At 38.6% G+C, this 18,383-nt stretch overlaps 1 protein-coding gene across 1 annotated transcript in view; it reads left to right on the top strand.

Annotated features, from left to right (window-relative positions):
• TUBGCP6 (tubulin gamma complex associated protein 6) overlaps positions 1-14,470 on the top strand; it is a 42,435-nt gene extending 27,965 nt beyond the window's left edge. The window contains 18 exon segments of the mRNA XM_050325013.1: positions 239-330; positions 423-562; positions 2,259-2,408; positions 3,038-3,119; positions 3,193-3,281; positions 3,464-3,579; positions 4,218-4,356; positions 4,444-4,560; positions 4,803-6,114; positions 6,527-6,582; positions 6,841-7,033; positions 7,292-7,460; positions 8,749-8,890; positions 9,838-10,032; positions 10,269-10,401; positions 10,636-10,849; positions 11,982-12,181; positions 13,975-14,470. Of these exon segments, the coding sequence (XP_050180970.1) occupies positions 239-330; positions 423-562; positions 2,259-2,408; positions 3,038-3,119; positions 3,193-3,281; positions 3,464-3,579; positions 4,218-4,356; positions 4,444-4,560; positions 4,803-6,114; positions 6,527-6,582; positions 6,841-7,033; positions 7,292-7,460; positions 8,749-8,890; positions 9,838-10,032; positions 10,269-10,401; positions 10,636-10,849; positions 11,982-12,181; positions 13,975-14,066 (3,631 nt within the window). The 3' untranslated portion in view covers positions 14,067-14,470.
• Positions 14,471-18,383: the final 3,913 nt, after the last annotated feature.

The raw sequence follows: 18,383 nt of genomic DNA, 5'->3' as shown, positions 1-18,383 counted from the left end.
CAAAACTAATTATCACTGAAATGTTCTATATAAAAATGATTTAAGAAGAGTGTAGAGCCACAGTCTCCTCTGTGTATATTTAAATATCAGTGTCACAGCGCTTAATTGCTGATTTTTTATCCTGCCTATAGCTTGTGTCTTTTGGTATTTTAAAGACTATAGAAAATGCTTGATTCTAATAAAAACAAGAAGGAAGGAGGATTGACTTTCACTCCTGTACAATTTTATTTTTTTTTAGATTTATCTATGATTGGGTATACAGTGGTGTATTCAGAGATGTTTATGGAGAATTTATGATCCAGGTGAATGAGGATTATCTTTGTTTCAGAGGTACAGTATATATATGGAGCATTTACAATTTATATGATTTGTGCTGTTAATTAAATAACTAAAATATATGCTTTCGTGTTTTTGTCATGTAGATAAACATTACTGGACTCATGGTTATGTTTTGATTTCAAAAGAAGTAGAAGATTGTGTCCCTGTATTTCTTAAACATATTGCTAATGATGTATACATATGTGGGAAAACCATAAACTTGCTGAAATTGTGCTGTCCTAGGGTAAGTTTTGGGTTGGTTCCTTCCTATTACATTGAGAATCATGTCTCTTTAAAGGAAGTTTCTAGGTTTTTATCAAGTTCACTCTGTTATTGAAAACCAGTATTGCGTAAGTAAGATGCTGATTGATGAAAGGCAATTACTTGCTCTCAGATACTTGTGAGATGATTATCCACTCTACTTGCTAACACCTCACTGCAGAAATATAAATTTTAACAGCATCAAATTTATCATATCCAGTGCACATGCTGTATTTCTTACTTTTCTTTGTATTAAAAGCAGAAATGTTTTAGGTGCCCAAGCAAGGGCATTCCACTTCTCACACAACTCACACTACTTGTTGGTTCAAAGCTGCCTCACTTACCAGGTCTTGACTCAGTTCTGCACAGCTCTTGTATTCCAGCTTCATCATTACATTTCCAAGAGGCACTTAAGTAGTTCTGTTCATTCATATTTTGCACGACAAGTCTTGTTTTTGATAAGAAAAACGTGTTAAACTACTTTGTGTCTTCCCTCTTCTCTCTATGTGTCTAAAAAATGAAACAACCAGAGAGGTGTCTAAAGTCAATAGGCACTCGTTTTCAGGTAACTAATATTCTCTTTCCTTCTAAGACCAGAGTCTTGACAGAGCAGAGCAGCTCATTATCAGCTATCTAGTATCAGGTATAAACCTAATACCTCAAGAGTGAGATGTCTCTCTGCTAGTTCTCCTGAGCCTGCTCTCATAAGCATTCCCAAACCATGACTCTTGTGCCAGTAGAACTGGGTTTTTTATAGAAGTGTCAGCCATCGTTTCCATAATAATTTACAGCTTTATCAGTCACTAACACAGCATCTTAATAGGTAAACATTCCCCCCAGGTCATGTGGCACCCAGGCTCAGTCATCTTCCATCTGAGAGTTACAGTGAACATTTCATCATTTTTCAACAATACCCTCAAGAGCTGGCTCTTGCCTTCTGACACATGCTTGGTCTGATATATGCTTGGTCTGATACATTCCCAGGAACACACCTCTGGGTATCCCATCTTCTGGCTCTTACCAGTAGGCAGGGGAATCCAGTGTGAGTGTGCTTGTGCACAACCTAAATTTTTTTTTCCCAAGCTCAGTTACCCTTTTTCTGCACTGAGTAGAGCAGCTTTAGAGATTTAGGGGTGTTGAGGTGGAGTAGAAAGAGCTAAAATATTTAAAGAATAGGTACTCTGAGGTGTGTACTGACCGTGTTTTTGACAGTTATGCCTTGTGTGGAGCTCTCTCCTGTAGGTGTGTGTTAGTTCCAGGCGTTTCCTACTGACTGGGGATCTGTGGGGAATGTAAGTGAATAAAACGTAACTTTTGACAGGAGAGATGCATTCAGTGCTGAGTTACTTGTGCTCAGGTTAATCTGGATATTCAGAAAAGGAAATTTGAGATGTTTAGAACATGATTAGTATAAATGTATGTATTGCATTTTAGATTCCTGTCCAGTCCTGTAAAGACAAAACCCTGAGAATCTGACCTGTGATCCAAGTTGTGGAACATTGTACCTCTGCCTCCTACACTGAATGATATAAACGCTAAAACCAATGATTTTTATAAAAAATTTTAGATCCCGTATAGAGACTTGTGTCAGTGTCTAGAAGAAATATATAATGTGAGTACATAATATAAAATTTTGTTATTTAAAAAATGTATTTAAAAGGAAATTTCTCATTTTTCAGCATTATATATGTTGGTCAGATATACCTGTTCCCCGGATTTCAGTTATTTTTTCACTTGAAGAACTGAAAGAGATAGAGAGAGACTGTGCAGTGTATGTAGGTCGAATGGAAAGAATTGCCCGATACAGTTCCATAAGCAAGGAGGAAAAGGTAAATAATAAAGGAATAAATACCTCATTGGGATTTTTATTTTTAAATCTTTAATTTTCATTTTTATTGTAACTTTTAAAGAATTTGTATTTATACTTAAAATTTTTAGTCAGTTATAGTCAATTGCTGTTTTAATTGTTATCATAGCAAATAAATTTATTTAATATAGCTTTTAAAAGTGTAGGTGGTGTGTGGCATTTTCATATATTAATCGAGTGTTGGACTTTTGTCTTAGTTTTTTGCAGCAGCAGATTTGTCCTCTTACTGAAAAGATTGTTAGATGCTAATTTAACAAATACGGAGCTAATTAGTAACCAGATAGACTATTTGTAATTTGCATAGCTAATTGTTTTTTCAGAACTTTTTAGCTAGAGACTTTTGTCCTTCAGATTCCATCATGTAGTGTGTACGTATCAGATGGATTTGGTTTGTTTTAAGATCTGGAGTATTAACTTCCAATAGTAGTTTGCAGACTTTCCATTTAATTAATTGTTTTATTCATATGTCTGTATTTTATTAACATATTAATAACGATTATAAAGTGTGCACCTGTCTGCAACAGTGTCTTTTCAAATCTAAAATAATGAAAAACTTCCACCAGTATTTTTGTTTCTTCTTTTATTTTTTAGGATTTGCGCATGGAAATAGCCAAACAAGAATTAATTGTTCATGCTCGGGAAACTGCCAGCAAAGTACTAAAAGCCATTAGTGGTAAGTTGCAGTGGTGTTTCATGTGTTTTCTAATGGGTTTGTTAATGTGAACTAACGGTATCTTCTAATACAGATCAGCAAATATCAGAACGAATGGCTTTGGATGCAAAGAAACGGGAACAGTTTCAGAAGCTGAAAGACCAGTTTGCAAAAGACCAAGAGGTATCTCTGTGTGTTTCTAAAGGCCAGCTGTATTTCTTAGGCAAATAAATGAAAGGGTATCTTGATTTATTGTACTGAAGTTGAATGAAGAACTCATGGGGTACAAATAAGAACTTCTTGCAGATGTGTGATTTACAGCTGGTATTGAGAGTGGCTTTTAAAAGTATTAAATATTTATGCAGCGTCGCCTTGCAATGAAGCAGGAGGAGATTGATGATGATTTCAGCTATGCCCGAGAGCTCAGAGAGAGAGAAAAAAGACTGAAAGCTTTAGAAGAGGAAATGGAAAAAAAAGCAAGGTAAATGTATGCCAGTAGTCTCCAAAACCATCATAAAGACCTCAGGAAAAAATTATTGTGTATTGAAGTTTATGGTACTAGTAGTTCCCAGACACTGTTCTACAAGGGTAATATTTGCAGTTAAAGGTGGATGTAAGAATTTTTGGTAATCTATGAGCAATTTTGTCAGAAATGGTTAGTGGCCCAAAAATCTGGGACCCACTAATTTGTGCCAACTCTATCCAGTCTGGGTTTTGTTATAATCAAAATTTCAGGAAAAAAAAATTAACTCCATCTTACAAGTAAAAGCAGAGCCTACAGCAAAAATGGTCACATGTATGTCAAAGCAGAAGTAAAAAGCAGATGAAGGAATTAGATTGATATTTCACTTTCTTCTGTTACACCTAAAAATACTTAAAATAAATGAGTGACCTACTGAGAATAGATACAGAAATACATATTGACTAAGAATACAGTCCTGGTTTTTTCCACCTGTTTATTGTCTGTGGTTGAAGCCTCTGGCTTCTACATTTTAAAAACTGCTTCTCAGTTCTGAAGTACTATTCTTTAGAAGCACTTTAGTACCTTATTCTTTAGAAGAGAAGATAAAAATTAGTATGCGAAAATCTATAACTAATCTTTTTTTTACCTTCATTTAGGCAGGAACTAATTGACCATTATAGCAAACTTTCTGATGATGCAGCCCGTAGGGAACAAAGAACATTATGGAAAATCCAGCGACACAAGTTGGAAACAGCCCGTCTTAAGTTTCTGTTAGAAGATCAAAAACGCATTGAGGTATCTTCTGAAAATATTTGAGAAATGTAATTTAGAAAACTTGGTATTTGGTACTTAAGGACTTTTGGGTTTGTCTTTTACTTCTAGGAAATGCTTGAAAAACTTCCAGATGGAAACTACAGGAGAAAATTAGATATTATTCCTTATAAACAGTCCCAGTTGGCTTTGGATAAAAGCCCTGTTGAGAAAGATCCACCTTCACAGGTGAGTTCATTTTCTTACATAAGCTCCAAGTTGCTGTTCCAAGTTTCCCTAAAGGGAGTTAATTCCATCGTTCATTTCAGTTCAGTAAACACAAGGTTCGTGGTAACAGCAGAGTGAGTAGTTATCACTTATAGTACATATGAAAAGTTGGAAAATTTAAAATCCTGTGATAAAGTGGTACCCTAATTAGTAGTTTGATTATGTGACTAGCCATACGGTGTAATAATTATTTCTTTTTTTAGGTGTCTTCTGTGGAACCTCTGCATTCTAATGAGACAATTGACAGAAAAGAATCTGATCCTGAACAGGAATCTGCTCCTTCTGCTGACAAAGCACTGCCTATACCAGAGCCAGCAAATAGTGATGCTGATCAGCATTTTCAGCCTGAAGCAGCAGGATCTCAAAGCAATCTCCAAAGTTCAGAGAAAGCTTGCAGTCCTCTATGCAGTGCTGACTCCCTACCTGAATCCAATGTGAATATTGAAGATTTCTTATCAAAGCCACAAGATGAACAGTCTGTTGCCATTAGCATACAAGGATCTTCGCTAGATGAAGCATTCAGAAATATTAACTCAGATCTTTCTGAGACTTCTCAAGTAAGTGAAAGTCAGCCTGTCTTGGGAGGAGCACCAGAAGCAGAAGACAATGTACCATTGCATCAGCAAACGGAGTATGATTTTAATACAGTCCTCAGACCATCTGCAGCTTGGCAGGGACATGTTAGAGTTGAAGAAAATGTATTTGATGTGGAATGCAGAAGGCCTCGGTGGAATATGCATGGACATGCATCTGATGCCAACATTAGAGTGGGAGAATATGTACCTCAAGTGGACACTTACCAGCCACATTCAAGCCCTTATGGGCATTCTTCAGACTCCCATATAAAAATCAGCAGCTATGTTTCTGAAGTTGAATCTAGCCGACCTCGATGGAATATTCATGGGCATGTTTCTGAAGCTCATATTAAAATTGGGGAATATGCTTCAGAGATAGAGCCCTCAAGGCCTAGGTGGAACATTCATGGCCATGCCTCAGAAGCCAATATTAAGATTGGTGAGTATGTGTCAGATGTCGCTCCTACAAGGCCTCGGTGGAGCATCCATGGCCATGCATCTGATGCCAATATCAAGATTGGTGAAAACGTGTCGGAGGTGGTCTCAGCTAGACCTCGTTGGAACACCCATGGGCACGCGTCACAGTCACACATCAAAATCGGAGAACTGGTTTCAGATACAGAGCCTTTGAAATCCCGCTGGAGCCCATTTGGACACGCATCCCAGTCAAGCATCCAAATAGGGAAGTGGGCCCCATCTGCAGAAAATGATCCGATACCTCATCGTAAAGCCATTTCAGGTTCTTCATCCGACTCCACAGTGCAGACGCTTCTGTACAGTGAAGAGTTATCTCCTGCTGAAGGGAGCAGAAAGGAAGCGAAACTGTCACAAGTTAAGGAAGAAACTTTGCCACAGTCACAGATGCCTGACAGTGTTACAGACTGTGATGCTAATATTAAAGACGATAAAGAAGAAAATGCAATGGAAAAGAAACAAGAAGGTAAAATGAAATGAAATGAAATTTATTCAGTCAGCATTTCAGGGCTCATGAAAGTACCTGTAAATGTTTGTGTTCAAAATGGGTACTTACTACTTAATTCCTTGCATGACTTTTCAGATACTGCTAGAATTCAGAGGAAAGGACTAGAGTGTAGTCTTGTCTTCTGTAGACAAGAAACAGAGCATTGAAAAATTCTAGCCTGAAACTTTATGAAACAGGACCTTGTGGGTTCTTGAGTAGAGAACATGCATAAAAATTCCTGGGTGGGGCTATGAGGAGGGACTCTTATTGGGATGGTTGTTTCTGTGATGGTTTGTGAAGAAATTTTGAATAACTTCAGGAGCAGATCTGAAGTATGAACTAAGTATTATAAGTAAGCCTAAGTAAATGCTGTCTTTAAATGTATTTACAGTAATTGCAGACATGGTCAACAAGGACCCTTCTCCAGACTCCTCACAGAGCTTACAGGTAAGAAACAAAAGTAGTTGTTGAAAAGATTTATTTTTCCTTTGAAGAATTGAACATATTGGTAGTTCAGGTGATAAGTTTCTCTCCTAATCTAATAGTCACTGTAAAACCATATGGGTTTCACCTGTCTGAAATGTACAGGTGAGTAGGCTCTTGTATTTTCAGTTGGCACAGCTGGTCAGTTACCCATAAGAACACATTAAGCCTGAGCAGACAAAGCCAGCATCTCTCATAAAATTGTCCATTTATTTGTTTTAGGCAGAAGAACCTGAAAAAGCCATTCCACAAGATACTGTACCTCAAGAAGCTTTAATTTCTGAAGTGAATGCTTCCAAGACTAAGGAGGAGGAGGGGGAAGAGGAAGATACATGGAAGAAAGAACAAGCTTATTTGAAAGCCTTATCGGATCAGTATTGTATTGAAAAATATCAAGATAGTTATGATTTGATGTGTGAGTAGAACTTTTGGAACAGTAGACCAATAGAAGATGTGACAACCCTGATCAAGAAAGCTGAGTGCCAAAAAAAACCCCTGACTTAGCAGTAAATTACTTATGTTATGAACTGCAGTAGCCAAACAATTTGGTATAGGCACAAAGATGAGACGTTACAATTTTCTACCCTAGAGGTGTTCGTAGAGTTTAATAGGCACATATTATCAAACTTCTTGAATATAATAACTTGCAATGTTTATATATTTTCAAATTTAGCAGAACTACCAGTTTCTCATCTCTTGCATCATGTGATACCAAGATCATATACTTTTCCTGTGGATCCTACGGTGCAGTCGGCAACAGATGAAACTGCTGTACAGCTGAGTGAGCTCTTGTCTTTGCCAGTGCTGATGAAACGTTCTATTACTGCTCCACTTGTATCTCAGTGAGTATTTATTAGAAATTTAGCTATTAATGTGTTCTGTTTTGAGACAAGAGTTGCATAAAGGTGTATTCTCTTAAATTTTACTCTTTGCTCCTAGAAGTGATTCAGTGGGTGGTCCACTACTAATTAAAAAGTTTAGATCTATGTGATAAATAGTAACATAAACTTAGATTTTTATGTGTGAATTAAAAATTTGAATGTCTGTTTGAAATACAAGGGCTTAGAGGGAAGTTGTTTGCTCTCCAGCTTGTGGATTATGCAGCGGTGATTTTGACACCATTGGTTACATTGTTCTTTTAAGAAGAAGGTATATTGTTTATAATGTATGTGGTTTTATTTGGCAAATGAAAACTAAGGGAGTAAAGGAAGAAAAATCTTTTGATTATATGGAAGCTCATGCATATTGATCAGGGCATATTTCATGTTTCTGTGGGAATGTCAGCTTCAGGCCTGTTTTAAAGTATAATAGAAGCTGTTCTTGTTACAGTTGGGATATACAGTGAAACCACATATATGTTTTGCGGGTATATCTAATGGTGTTTTAAATAAAAGTTTTTGCTATTATGTACAAGATTAGCTTCACAAAAACAGTTGATCACAGATGCATTAATTCCCCTTTTGGAATCTGCTTTCTTGTAGGTCTGAATTTCCATTTACTAGCTCTGAGTACACTATACTCAAAGTTTGGTGCAGTGTAGAAAGATATAATTATCTAACTTAATTTTAAACATCCAGACTGGCTCCCAGGATGATCTGTGTACAGATTCACGCATCTGGCAAAGCAAAGTGAGCAAGCCCGAGTTGTGTGCTGGCAGAATTAGCCAATCCCTCATAGTCAAGTTAAATTATTTAAAGCTAGGTTGAATACCTACATTACACTGTAAACTGGAGTGTAGACCTGCCATCAATGTCTGGTGACAGAGTTTTACCAACTAGTATAGTTCTTCTTGGGGATTTAATAGTCTTTCTTAATCTGTTTTGTAGATGACAAAGAAAGTTATTGATAAAATATTTCTCCAGGCCCAGCAGCATGTTCTAAAGATTGTTATACGTAGCCAACCTTAATATACATCCCCAATACTGTTCAAAACCCAGTTACCTGAAGTGATAGGTTTTAATTCTGGTATATCCTGGATGAAGATTTTTTTGTCTCATGTTTTTTTGCCTATATGAATATCATACTGTCTTAAGTTCTGATGCATTAATCTGATGTAGTCACAGCTGAATGTTAACAGTAAGGAAGGCTTTGCATTTAAGTGTAATACCTTTTCTGTGGTTTTATTCTTAGTGTATCTCTTGTGAACAAAGCAATAGTTGATTACTACTTTGTGGAGTTGAACGTAGAGAAGCATTTTGAAGCACTGAGACACTTTTTGTTAATGGAAGATGGGGAGTTTGCTCAGTCACTCAGTGACCTGTTGTTTGAGAAGGTATTTGCTTTGTTGTCTTAATCGTTGTGTTTGGGTTGTCTGTTTCGGCTTGATACCTCTGAATTAATTTGGATGGGAATGAGGGAATGGCGTGAATTAGACCCTGGCTTTTGCCATTTTCCTCTTTTGTACTGTGTTGAGAAGTCGTGTATCAAGAAACTGTTAACATTGTAAGGACAGAGGCAAAAGGAGGTCTTTGGCAGATAAGGAGTCATGGAAGGGTATTTCACTTTTTACTGTGAAAACTGCTGCATTACTGCTGTCCCCTTCCATCTGCTGGCAGCAGGGCTGGAGAGCCTGTAGCCATTTGCTATAAAATCCATTGGAAGGCCCTGTGTTGCAAGATACACAACACAGGGTATCTTACTTTAAATATCGTTAAATAGAGAGAAGAGAGTGCTGGGCCCTCTGATGAGACAGTATTTTCATGATTTACTGCTGTGTTTGGGGAGAAGACAGCAAAGTAGGAGGGACAGCTTGGGTTAATATAGCTGGTTGCCAGTGGAGATGAGCGGCTGTAAGGGAGTTACAGCATTTCTGTGAGTCCTAAGAGTGCTTTAGACCCAACTAGAGAAAGCATTCAATGAATAGCTTTATTTGTAAACCTCTGAGAGTGATGAGTTGATGAGATAGGCAGATTCAAGTCAGGTAAATGCCAGTTCTGTCCCTGGCTTTCTAAAAACTGTATTCCCTGCTGGAGGAATGTGTAGCAGCTCCTGAACCACAGCAGACATATGAAAATAAATCAGTCCAGGTATGAGATTACCTTCATGCTGTGAACAGCAAATAGTTCAGAAGTTGCTTCTTATGCTGTTCATGCATCCCTACAGCAGACGTAAAAATTTCTAATCCAAGCAGGGTTGTCACCACTTTCTGCTTTAATTCACCTGTGTTCAGGAGCCAAGACTCTTTACTGTGTAATTGGGATTTTTTTTTTTTATCCCTAGCTTGGATCAGGACAGACACCTGGTGAATTGCTGAATCCACTGGTTCTTAATTCTATTTTAAATAAAGCATTACAGTACAGTCTTCATGGTGATACCCAGCTTGCTTCCAATCTTTCTTTTGCCCTCAAGTATCTTCCAGAAGTGTTCAAGCCCAATGCACCCGATGCTCTGAGTTGCTTAGAGCTAAGGTACAAGGTAAGAAAGCATGCAGAAAGGCAGAACAGTGCAATTATGCCATGGTTCTTATGTACCATGGTAGAATGAATATGTTCTTAAGAATGGAGTAAAATTATTGTGTAATGAAAGTTACAGGATTTATTGCACTACAGTATTAAAATACATACATTAAATTGTTGAAATACTTGTATTTTTAATAATCTTGTAATGTCTAACAAACAATGCAGTATGATCAGCACTGTTATTTCTTTTAGGTTGACTGGCCTCTGAACATTGTCATTACTGAGAGCTGCATGAATAAGTACAACAAGATCTTCTCCTTTTTGCTTCAGCTGAAGCACATGGTGTGGACTCTCAAGGATGTTTGGTTTCACTTAAAACGTACTGGTAAGTATTAGGAGTGAACTAGAGAGCATCCTGTTTAAAATGCATTTAGCACTTTCTGCTAGACAGTTGCTTATAAACAGTCACATTAAGCTTCAAAAGCCACAATTTCTTTAAGAATCTTCCTTGGCATTTTAGACAGACTGTACTAACAGAAACCTTCATTACTTTAAAAATCCTGGGTTTAGGTGGTCTCTGTGGATGCTGACGATAATGTATCTCTGGTTTTATTTTCAGCTTTAGTGAGTCGTGCATCAAATTCAGTTCAGTTTCGACAGCTCCAGCTGTATAAGCATGAAATGCAGCATTTTGTGAAAGTTATTCAAGGTTACATTGCTAATCAGATTCTTCATGTTACATGGTGCGAATTTGGAAACAAACTGTCTTCTGTTGGCAACCTGGAAGAAATTCACAGAACCCATGCTGAATACCTCAACAAAGCAATCTTCAGGCAAGCTACCATTCTTATTTTTACTTCAAATATTTAAGTTAATGGAGTGACCGGTCCTAGCCTAATGTATTTGTGCAAAACTGACTTCTACCTGACACACTAAGTATGTCAGTGTTTCATAAAAACTACAAAAGTGTTTTTATGTAAGGAAAACAAACTTCATGGTATGTTATGAGGTCTGTACTTTTCTGATGCTTTTCCTCATCTATCCATCCTTTTCATTTCCCTGGACTCCTCTCGAATTACCTCCTGCTTCTGTTCACTGTGCCTCTGCAAGTTTTCCAGTCTACTCAGAACAGCTCTAACCTAAGAGCTCTTAACTAAGGGCACTCCTGCCACAGTTCTGTTTTGCTTTCACCCCATCCTTTGTCATAGCCTTTGTAAATTACTGCTGTTCCATTCAGCATAAGTATTGTGCACAAGTAAGCCTTGCTGAAGGATGTAAAATGCTTCTTCTGTGCCTTTTATGTGCCTTTAATATATATATGCAGTGACCACGGCTGGGCTTTGAAGGGACAAAAAGATGTCTCTGTCCACATTTATGAGCAATGCTAGAGACACCTGTCTTTTAGGAATCACAAGCTTTTAGCCCCTTGGTTACTGTATGTGAGGCAGAGGGGTGATGTGAAGAAAGAAGCCTAGAGTTTATTTGGTTTCTTCTTGAAGAGTGTACACTGGAATGATAAAGTGGTGATATGGAGGGAGAAGAGATGATAAAGAACAGAAATTATGAACAAGAGGAGAAACCTCTCCTTTCATGTCTCTTTCAGTTTTAATCAGAAACAACTTATTAGAGCTGCTGTTTGGATACCAGAGGGTGGGATGAGAGGGGATTAAAGTTTAAAGAGACTCAGAGCATAATGTTTTTAAATGTCATCTCTTTTGCAAATGCAGATATCATTCTAGAAATCAGATACACTGGGGCAAATATCTCTTTCTTGGAAGTGCAAGCAAAGTATATTAGTTTTAGGCACCTCATTTAAAATCCCCATTACATTTGGCTGCAGTCTTGTGGATTTTTTTCAAGCAATTACCTCCTTTAACCTAAGGGATTGTCACCCCATTGTATTTTTAGTCTTACAGCCAATAAATTATGTCACCTAATTTCTAAAGTTGTTTATTTTTCTTTTAGGGGTCTACTGACAGAGAAGGCAGCCCCTGTGATGAACATCATACACAGCATCTTCAGCCTTATTTTGAAGTTCCGCAGCCAGCTCATCTCTCAGTCATGGAGCTTCGATGCAGGGAAGCAAATGGCTGTTCATCCTAACTTTGGTCTGATGCAGCAGTCATACAATACCTTCAAGTATTACTCCCATTTCTTATTCAAAGGTGAGAAATTGCATAAATTTTAGATAGAAAAAAAATTAACTGACAGCTGAAAAATTACAAAAATGTTTTGGTAGTGTAACGTAAAAGTAGGAACATGTTTGTACTTAGTGTTAGAAAATGTAATTCCCAAATGAAAACTGCATTACTGTGGTTTGCAAAGATCTGCATATCCATTAATTGAAATGTCCACACAACAAATCTAACAGATATCCCAAAACTGTCTGTACGTTTTTACTAAATTACAAAATAAGCATTTGCTATTTAGCTCTATATATGTGCATAAATTTTTTTCTTTTCTCTGGAATTGAGTTCTGGAACTTTTTATTGGCAGCAATGAGAGATAACTAGATAACACTTAGAAGTAATTTTAGATATATATGCACTAGTTGAATATTGCTATGGGTATGAGATTTGAGAATTCTGATTCCCATGTTGGATTAAAGCTCAGAGAGCCTCCTAGCACTAGCTGGAGCTTAAAGCCAGTGCCCCAGGCAAGTGTTTTTCAGCTACACAGATCATTTGCCAAATGTTCTTTCCTTTAACATGATAAAGTTTTCTCTCTCTGTCAGCTTAGGCTATAGTGTGAAGAAATGGTTACCTGTCTTTCCTCTCCATTTCTCTTTCAGATCTTCCTTGTGTTTTTAGTTCAAGTTCCTTATCATTCCACTAGTACAAAAGTGGTTCATGGGGTTTGGGTTCCTTTTTTTAGAAAATCCCAAATCCTTGAAGGAGGTGCAACTGTTTTTCTTAGATCTACTTTTTTAGAATATTTTCTAGTCAGACTATATTCTTCAGGAAATGAGCTGCCCTTTTTATTCTTTAAGGGTGTCCAAAAATGGTGTCAAAGGACCAAAAACAGATATTTCAGGATGAGTTAGAATGGCTGCTTCCAAATTCTACAGGAAGTCAGAACACCTCTGGGAGCCGCCTAAGTCCATACTACGAGATCTATGGTTGCTTCATGGACAGAGATTAATAGACCATTCCGTAAGGAGATTTGATGAGTGACCCAGTTCTTTACACCCTCATTATTAAGCACTACAAAGCAAATGTGTGCTTGTTCATCTCCACTTGTACCTTCAGTCACCATGTATTGTAAAATGCTCTCTTTCCACAGTGGGTTGATCCAGAATCCATTGAAAGCCAATACAAAGTTGTCTGGACTTCAATGGCTTTGGCTCGGGCCCTAACTTCTAACAATACACTTTCCCTTCTTCCTTGCATGCTCCTGCTGCTTGCTGATTCCCTTTATATTAGTGCATGGGATATTTGTGAGCTTAGGGAGTTTCTACTGGCTTTTTTCCTTTGTAATTAAGGATGTTTAGAGTAGTTGCTTTGTTCATTCATAGAGCCTGAGGGGTTTGTCCTAGGAATTTCTCTTTGGTTTTCTCTCTCACAATGGACTTTGCTCAAGAAAACTTCAGCAGAGCTGAAGGTCACCAGAGGACCTAAATGTGCTTCCTGGTCAGTTGAAATTATGATAAGAACACACTACCTGTGAAAGATTCCATGATTTCCATGTTTCTGTGAATGCAACTTGATAAGGAAATGTTTTGTTAGAATAATACACTTTCACTTAGAACCAACACATAGTCTTCTGCATCTTTTTTGAAATAGTTTATAATTCCAGAAAGAGATACTAGACTTACATTGAAATGTACATTTGTTTTTATTGTCCTCAGATTTCTGCATTAGGCTTTTTTTTTTTTTTATTAAAAGGCACAGATACTGTCAAGGCTGACTTTGGAATATTAATCTTAGTTGAAGCTTACTTTTTTTTGTTTTTCTTCCAGTGGTAACAAAGCTTGTAAACAGAGGATACCAACCACATTTGGAGGACTTTCTGCTGCGAATCAACTTTAATAACTACTACAAGGATAACTGAACTCTATATAGAGTAAGGATGACTGATAACATAGTAAAACAGAAACTATATATATATATATATATATATGTGCTTATGATTTATAGAAGCTTATGCAAATGCCATGCAAGGGGCATTTTTCTTCAGTGAAATAACCCACTATCTACTAGCATGAAGAAAATAACCACCAAATACAGAGCATGATGCTTAAAAATCCACCAAACCTGCCCGTTGTTCGATCTGCTGAAAATTGATGTTGTCATTATTGCAGAGATAGAAAAGCTGAGTGCCAGATCTTCACACAGGAGAGGAGAGAGTGCAAAACTGTATATCTGTGAATGTGTAAATGTTGTATTCTCAGTGATGTGAATTTCCTTCAGTGTAAATACATGTATATGAAATAAATTAACAGAGACTTTCTAAAACTGCACTTGGTAATTACTGGATAACTCATGCCAAATTTAGGTTCTTTATATCTAATTTAAGCTGTGCATCTTATTTTGTGGTGATTATGTAGAACACCTAAAACAGAAATTCAGCATCACTAAAGCAAAACAAAATATCCCAACTACTGCTTTCAACTGAAGGATCACATTTTCAATTTGCTAATAATTTTCCTTTTCCTTCATTTTTTTTCTGTATTGTGAAAAGCGACAACTGAACTTTCAACTTCATGGTATGAGAAGGTTTTAGAGAGGCAGTCAGCTTTGAAATATGTTGATTTTGAGATTCTGGAGTCACAGTTGCTTAAAATGTGGACATATTCATCAGGAGCTCTTTGTCTGATTAGGGAACACTTATTTAAAGGTGTAGGCCTGGCTAGCATGTTAACAATACCATGAAATATTGAATAAGATTATTTTCTTCTGATGTATAGGTAGTTTTATGATTTTTTTTTCTTAAATAGAAATAAGCATGAGAGTCAGAACATACCAATGGTGAAGTTGACCTGAGTGTTTCTGCTCCTACTCTGATTCCAAAGTCAGTGTAAAAACGGGGTAATGCACAGTTGTAGCATACATGCTCTATGCTGTTTCTTTATCTGTGTGATGTATTTAATTGACTATCTGCCTTCTGTTCTACAGAACAGGGGATTGAAAGAGCAAACGGCTCACAAACTGAGCTATTTTGTTGCCTGGCCAGGCAGAGAGCTATTTTGGGAATTTGTAGGACTGGGTGTGTATGTGCCTTCTGGTGCAGACTGATGTCTTGTCGTGAAGCACCTAGACTTCCCACTAGAGAGCAACCACACAGCTTCATGGGGAGCAGTATCTGATGTCTGGGACTTTGGAGCTTGGCACTGCACTGTAACTGTAGAAAGACAGAGTTTTATCTTTCCCATGAACTCAGAGTAACTCCTGGAGGAACAGCACACATACCTGCTGCTCAGCTCTCCAAAATGCCTGAAGGCCGCTGACATAGGCAGCCACGAGAGGGTAGAAAGAGGGAAGAGAGAAAAAGGGATTCAGAGCACCTAAATGAAAGTCCTGGTATGATTACACAAGAGGAGTAGCCTTTTCTTGCTTGACTTCTGAAAGAGTGCTCCCTGGTGAAGGAAAAGGAGGGCAAGATTAGTAATAGCTAAAAACTTCTCAACTGCAAGCTCTGATGAATACTGCAAAGTTGGGACTTTAGGTGCAATCTTAGAAGGATGATCTCCTTCCTTAGAGACAAGCCTTCAGAAAAAAAATGAGAGCAAAGTATGGAAATTAAGACACATAGCCCTCCCACACCACTCCCCATTTTCATTGCTGAGCACGATGCTATAGAGCATGGATTAGCCCTTTGGCCAGCTCAGGTTAGTTGTGTCCCTTCCCAGCCTCTGACCTACCTCCTGGGCAGGGGCCAAGGGAGGGAAGAGACAGCCTTGACACTCTGCAAACACGGTTCATCAACAGCCAAAACACAGCTGTGTTATCAGCCCTGGTTTAGCTGCAAATCCAAAACACAGCCCAGCAACAGCCTGCTAGGAAGAAGGTTAACTCCATGCTGTCCAGACAAAGGAAGATTAACTTTGATTTGGAAAATACTGCTTGTTTAGGAAGAGCAGTTAGGAAATATTAAGAATGTCCTAAAACTAAAAAAACTAATGTGTATCTTCAATTTTTGTAGTGTTATATAAGCACTTCATATAGAAGTGGTTGTATTAGCTCTCTGCTTTTCTGCACAGTAAAACTTCTGAGTGCAAGGGACTGAAAATCATCTACAAATCAGAATTCTGATCCACACCTTGGCACTGGTAAATCCTAAATAAAGGTGGAAGGGTGAAAGCCCCACAGCCAGCACAGCTACAGTGTACAGAGCCTGCCAGAGGCAGCTCAAGAGCATTCCCTCCTTGACCTCCTTTTGCCCTGGCTTCACATTCATTGATAGGGGATCTGCTATCTCCACTTCTGGGGAAGAGTTAAAGGTGGATGGATCACCTTTTGTTTTTTGGCTGCAAAGGAACAGAGGAGAAAAGCCATTTTAGGTAGGAGGAATGTGGTAATGCCAGTCCTGGTGCTGAATTAACTCAGGGGAAGAGCATTTCAGATGGGAGGTTTCCTGTCTGACAGGCTGAGGGTGTAGAAGCTGCCTATTACTGACCCCAACACTGCGCACAGTGTCAGCCCAGGTCCACTTCTGTGTGCAGCTCATGCTCCACACCACAGCCTGCTGCTTGGGGCATGGAAGACCTGTTCAGTCACCAGCCAGGCCTGGGAGCCAGCACGGCTTTGCTGTCCAGCAAAATCACCTGATCTCTTGGTGCTTTAGATTTTCCACCTGAAAAAAAGGTAATAGTAGCCATCTTTCTTTGTGCCACTTCAAAAAAAAAAAAAAAAAGAGGAAATGCTATTTAACAATGTAACAATCTAATGTTCTACTGTATAAAAATATAAAATGTCAACTTCTAAATTGACTCCAGAATAGAACACACATGAAGTAAGCTTTGTAGGTCAGCTTTGTTTCAAAAAAAAAAAAAAAATGCTTTCTGTTTATACTTGCCCAAAGTATCATTAAATCTCACCTCTGGGTTTACCTGCTGAAGGTGCATGCTCAGCAAGAGCTCTGCCGTGCTGCAGCACTGTCCTTGCCCAGTCAAAACAACAGCAGGGGAGGAGAGGAGCAGCAGGGAGCTTCAGATTTTTTGCATGCCTTGGCTAGAGAGACAGATATGCCTGTTTTTTCCCTTTGGGTTTCTGCTCCCCTGTTAATTAGGCACCTGCTGCAAGAACTGCATGAACAGAAGAAGGTACAGTCTATACTCGTGTGCCTGGAGCTTTATCACTGCCCCTCATGTCCTTTGATTTGTACATGCCATGGTACCTGCCCTGACACAGCCTTCAGTTCATGGCTGATTTGGGAGTGAGGGAAAATAGAAGTGTTAAGGGGAGGTGAAGGGACTGAATGAAACATTTTTATACAGTTGAGAGGAACTGAGAACTGTCACTGCACACAAAAAAACCTCCCACTGTAAATGCAGGAAGCACAAAGCCAAATGAAAAGATGTAACAGAAGTAGTGGCCGCGTTATTTAGAACTCAGCCTTAACTGCGTGATCTTACACTGGATGTGACAGCATCATGAAACCCTCCTGTTGGATTCACATCCATTACCCCCAGCTGTCACCTGGCTCTGGAGGGGTAAGTGCACGTTACTGCCTCCGCCTGTCTCATCGACCCTGGTCAGAGGTAAAGCTGCCCGAGTCCCACCCACCTGTGTTAACAATGCTGAAGGATCAACTGAGAAGGGGCATTGGTGCTGCTTGGACATTACTGAGCACACCTGAGCAGCCAGAGCATGTGGCACTGTGTGACCTGAGGAAGGGTGCTGTCTGGAGGGAGATACACTCAAATGTGAGAAGCACAGAGCTGACAAAGTCAAGTCCAGATAACCAAGGCCTGAATTCGCTCTTTCAGTGGACTGTGTCTGGATGCACCCTGTGCAAAGGCACAAGTAGCAGGTTTGGCCTAAACCCACTTCCATCACAGACAAACTCAAATGCAGAATACCAGAAGCCAACCTGTTCAACAGATATTTTGGAGTGCAGAGATTTACCCCAGCTGAAGCACCCCAAGGAGCCACATGTGTGTTTGAATAATTTGGTTTAAATAAACTAGTAAACAAAATACAACTTCACTTTCCACCCAAAGGCCTATTTCTGTGAGTTAAAATCCCATCCTGCATCTGCTGACATCAGGTGATACATTTAATTCCAGTGACATAAGGAAGAATTTAAAAGAGGTGTCAGCACAGGTTTATGGCCAAGTAAGTGGGAGGGAGATTTCCCTTTGAAAAATGTGAGGGCCCTTACCTTGCTCCAAGCGTACTACCCAAATAGCTGACAAGGCAGGAAACT

Source organism: Myiozetetes cayanensis, unplaced genomic scaffold (assembly GCF_022539395.1).
Source record: "Myiozetetes cayanensis isolate MyiCay16 unplaced genomic scaffold, myiCay2020 scf3, whole genome shotgun sequence".
Lineage (NCBI taxonomy): Eukaryota > Metazoa > Chordata > Aves > Passeriformes > Tyrannidae > Myiozetetes > Myiozetetes cayanensis.
The sequence above is the reverse complement of the archived record's forward strand: the minus strand, read 5'-3'. Positions and strand labels throughout refer to the sequence as shown.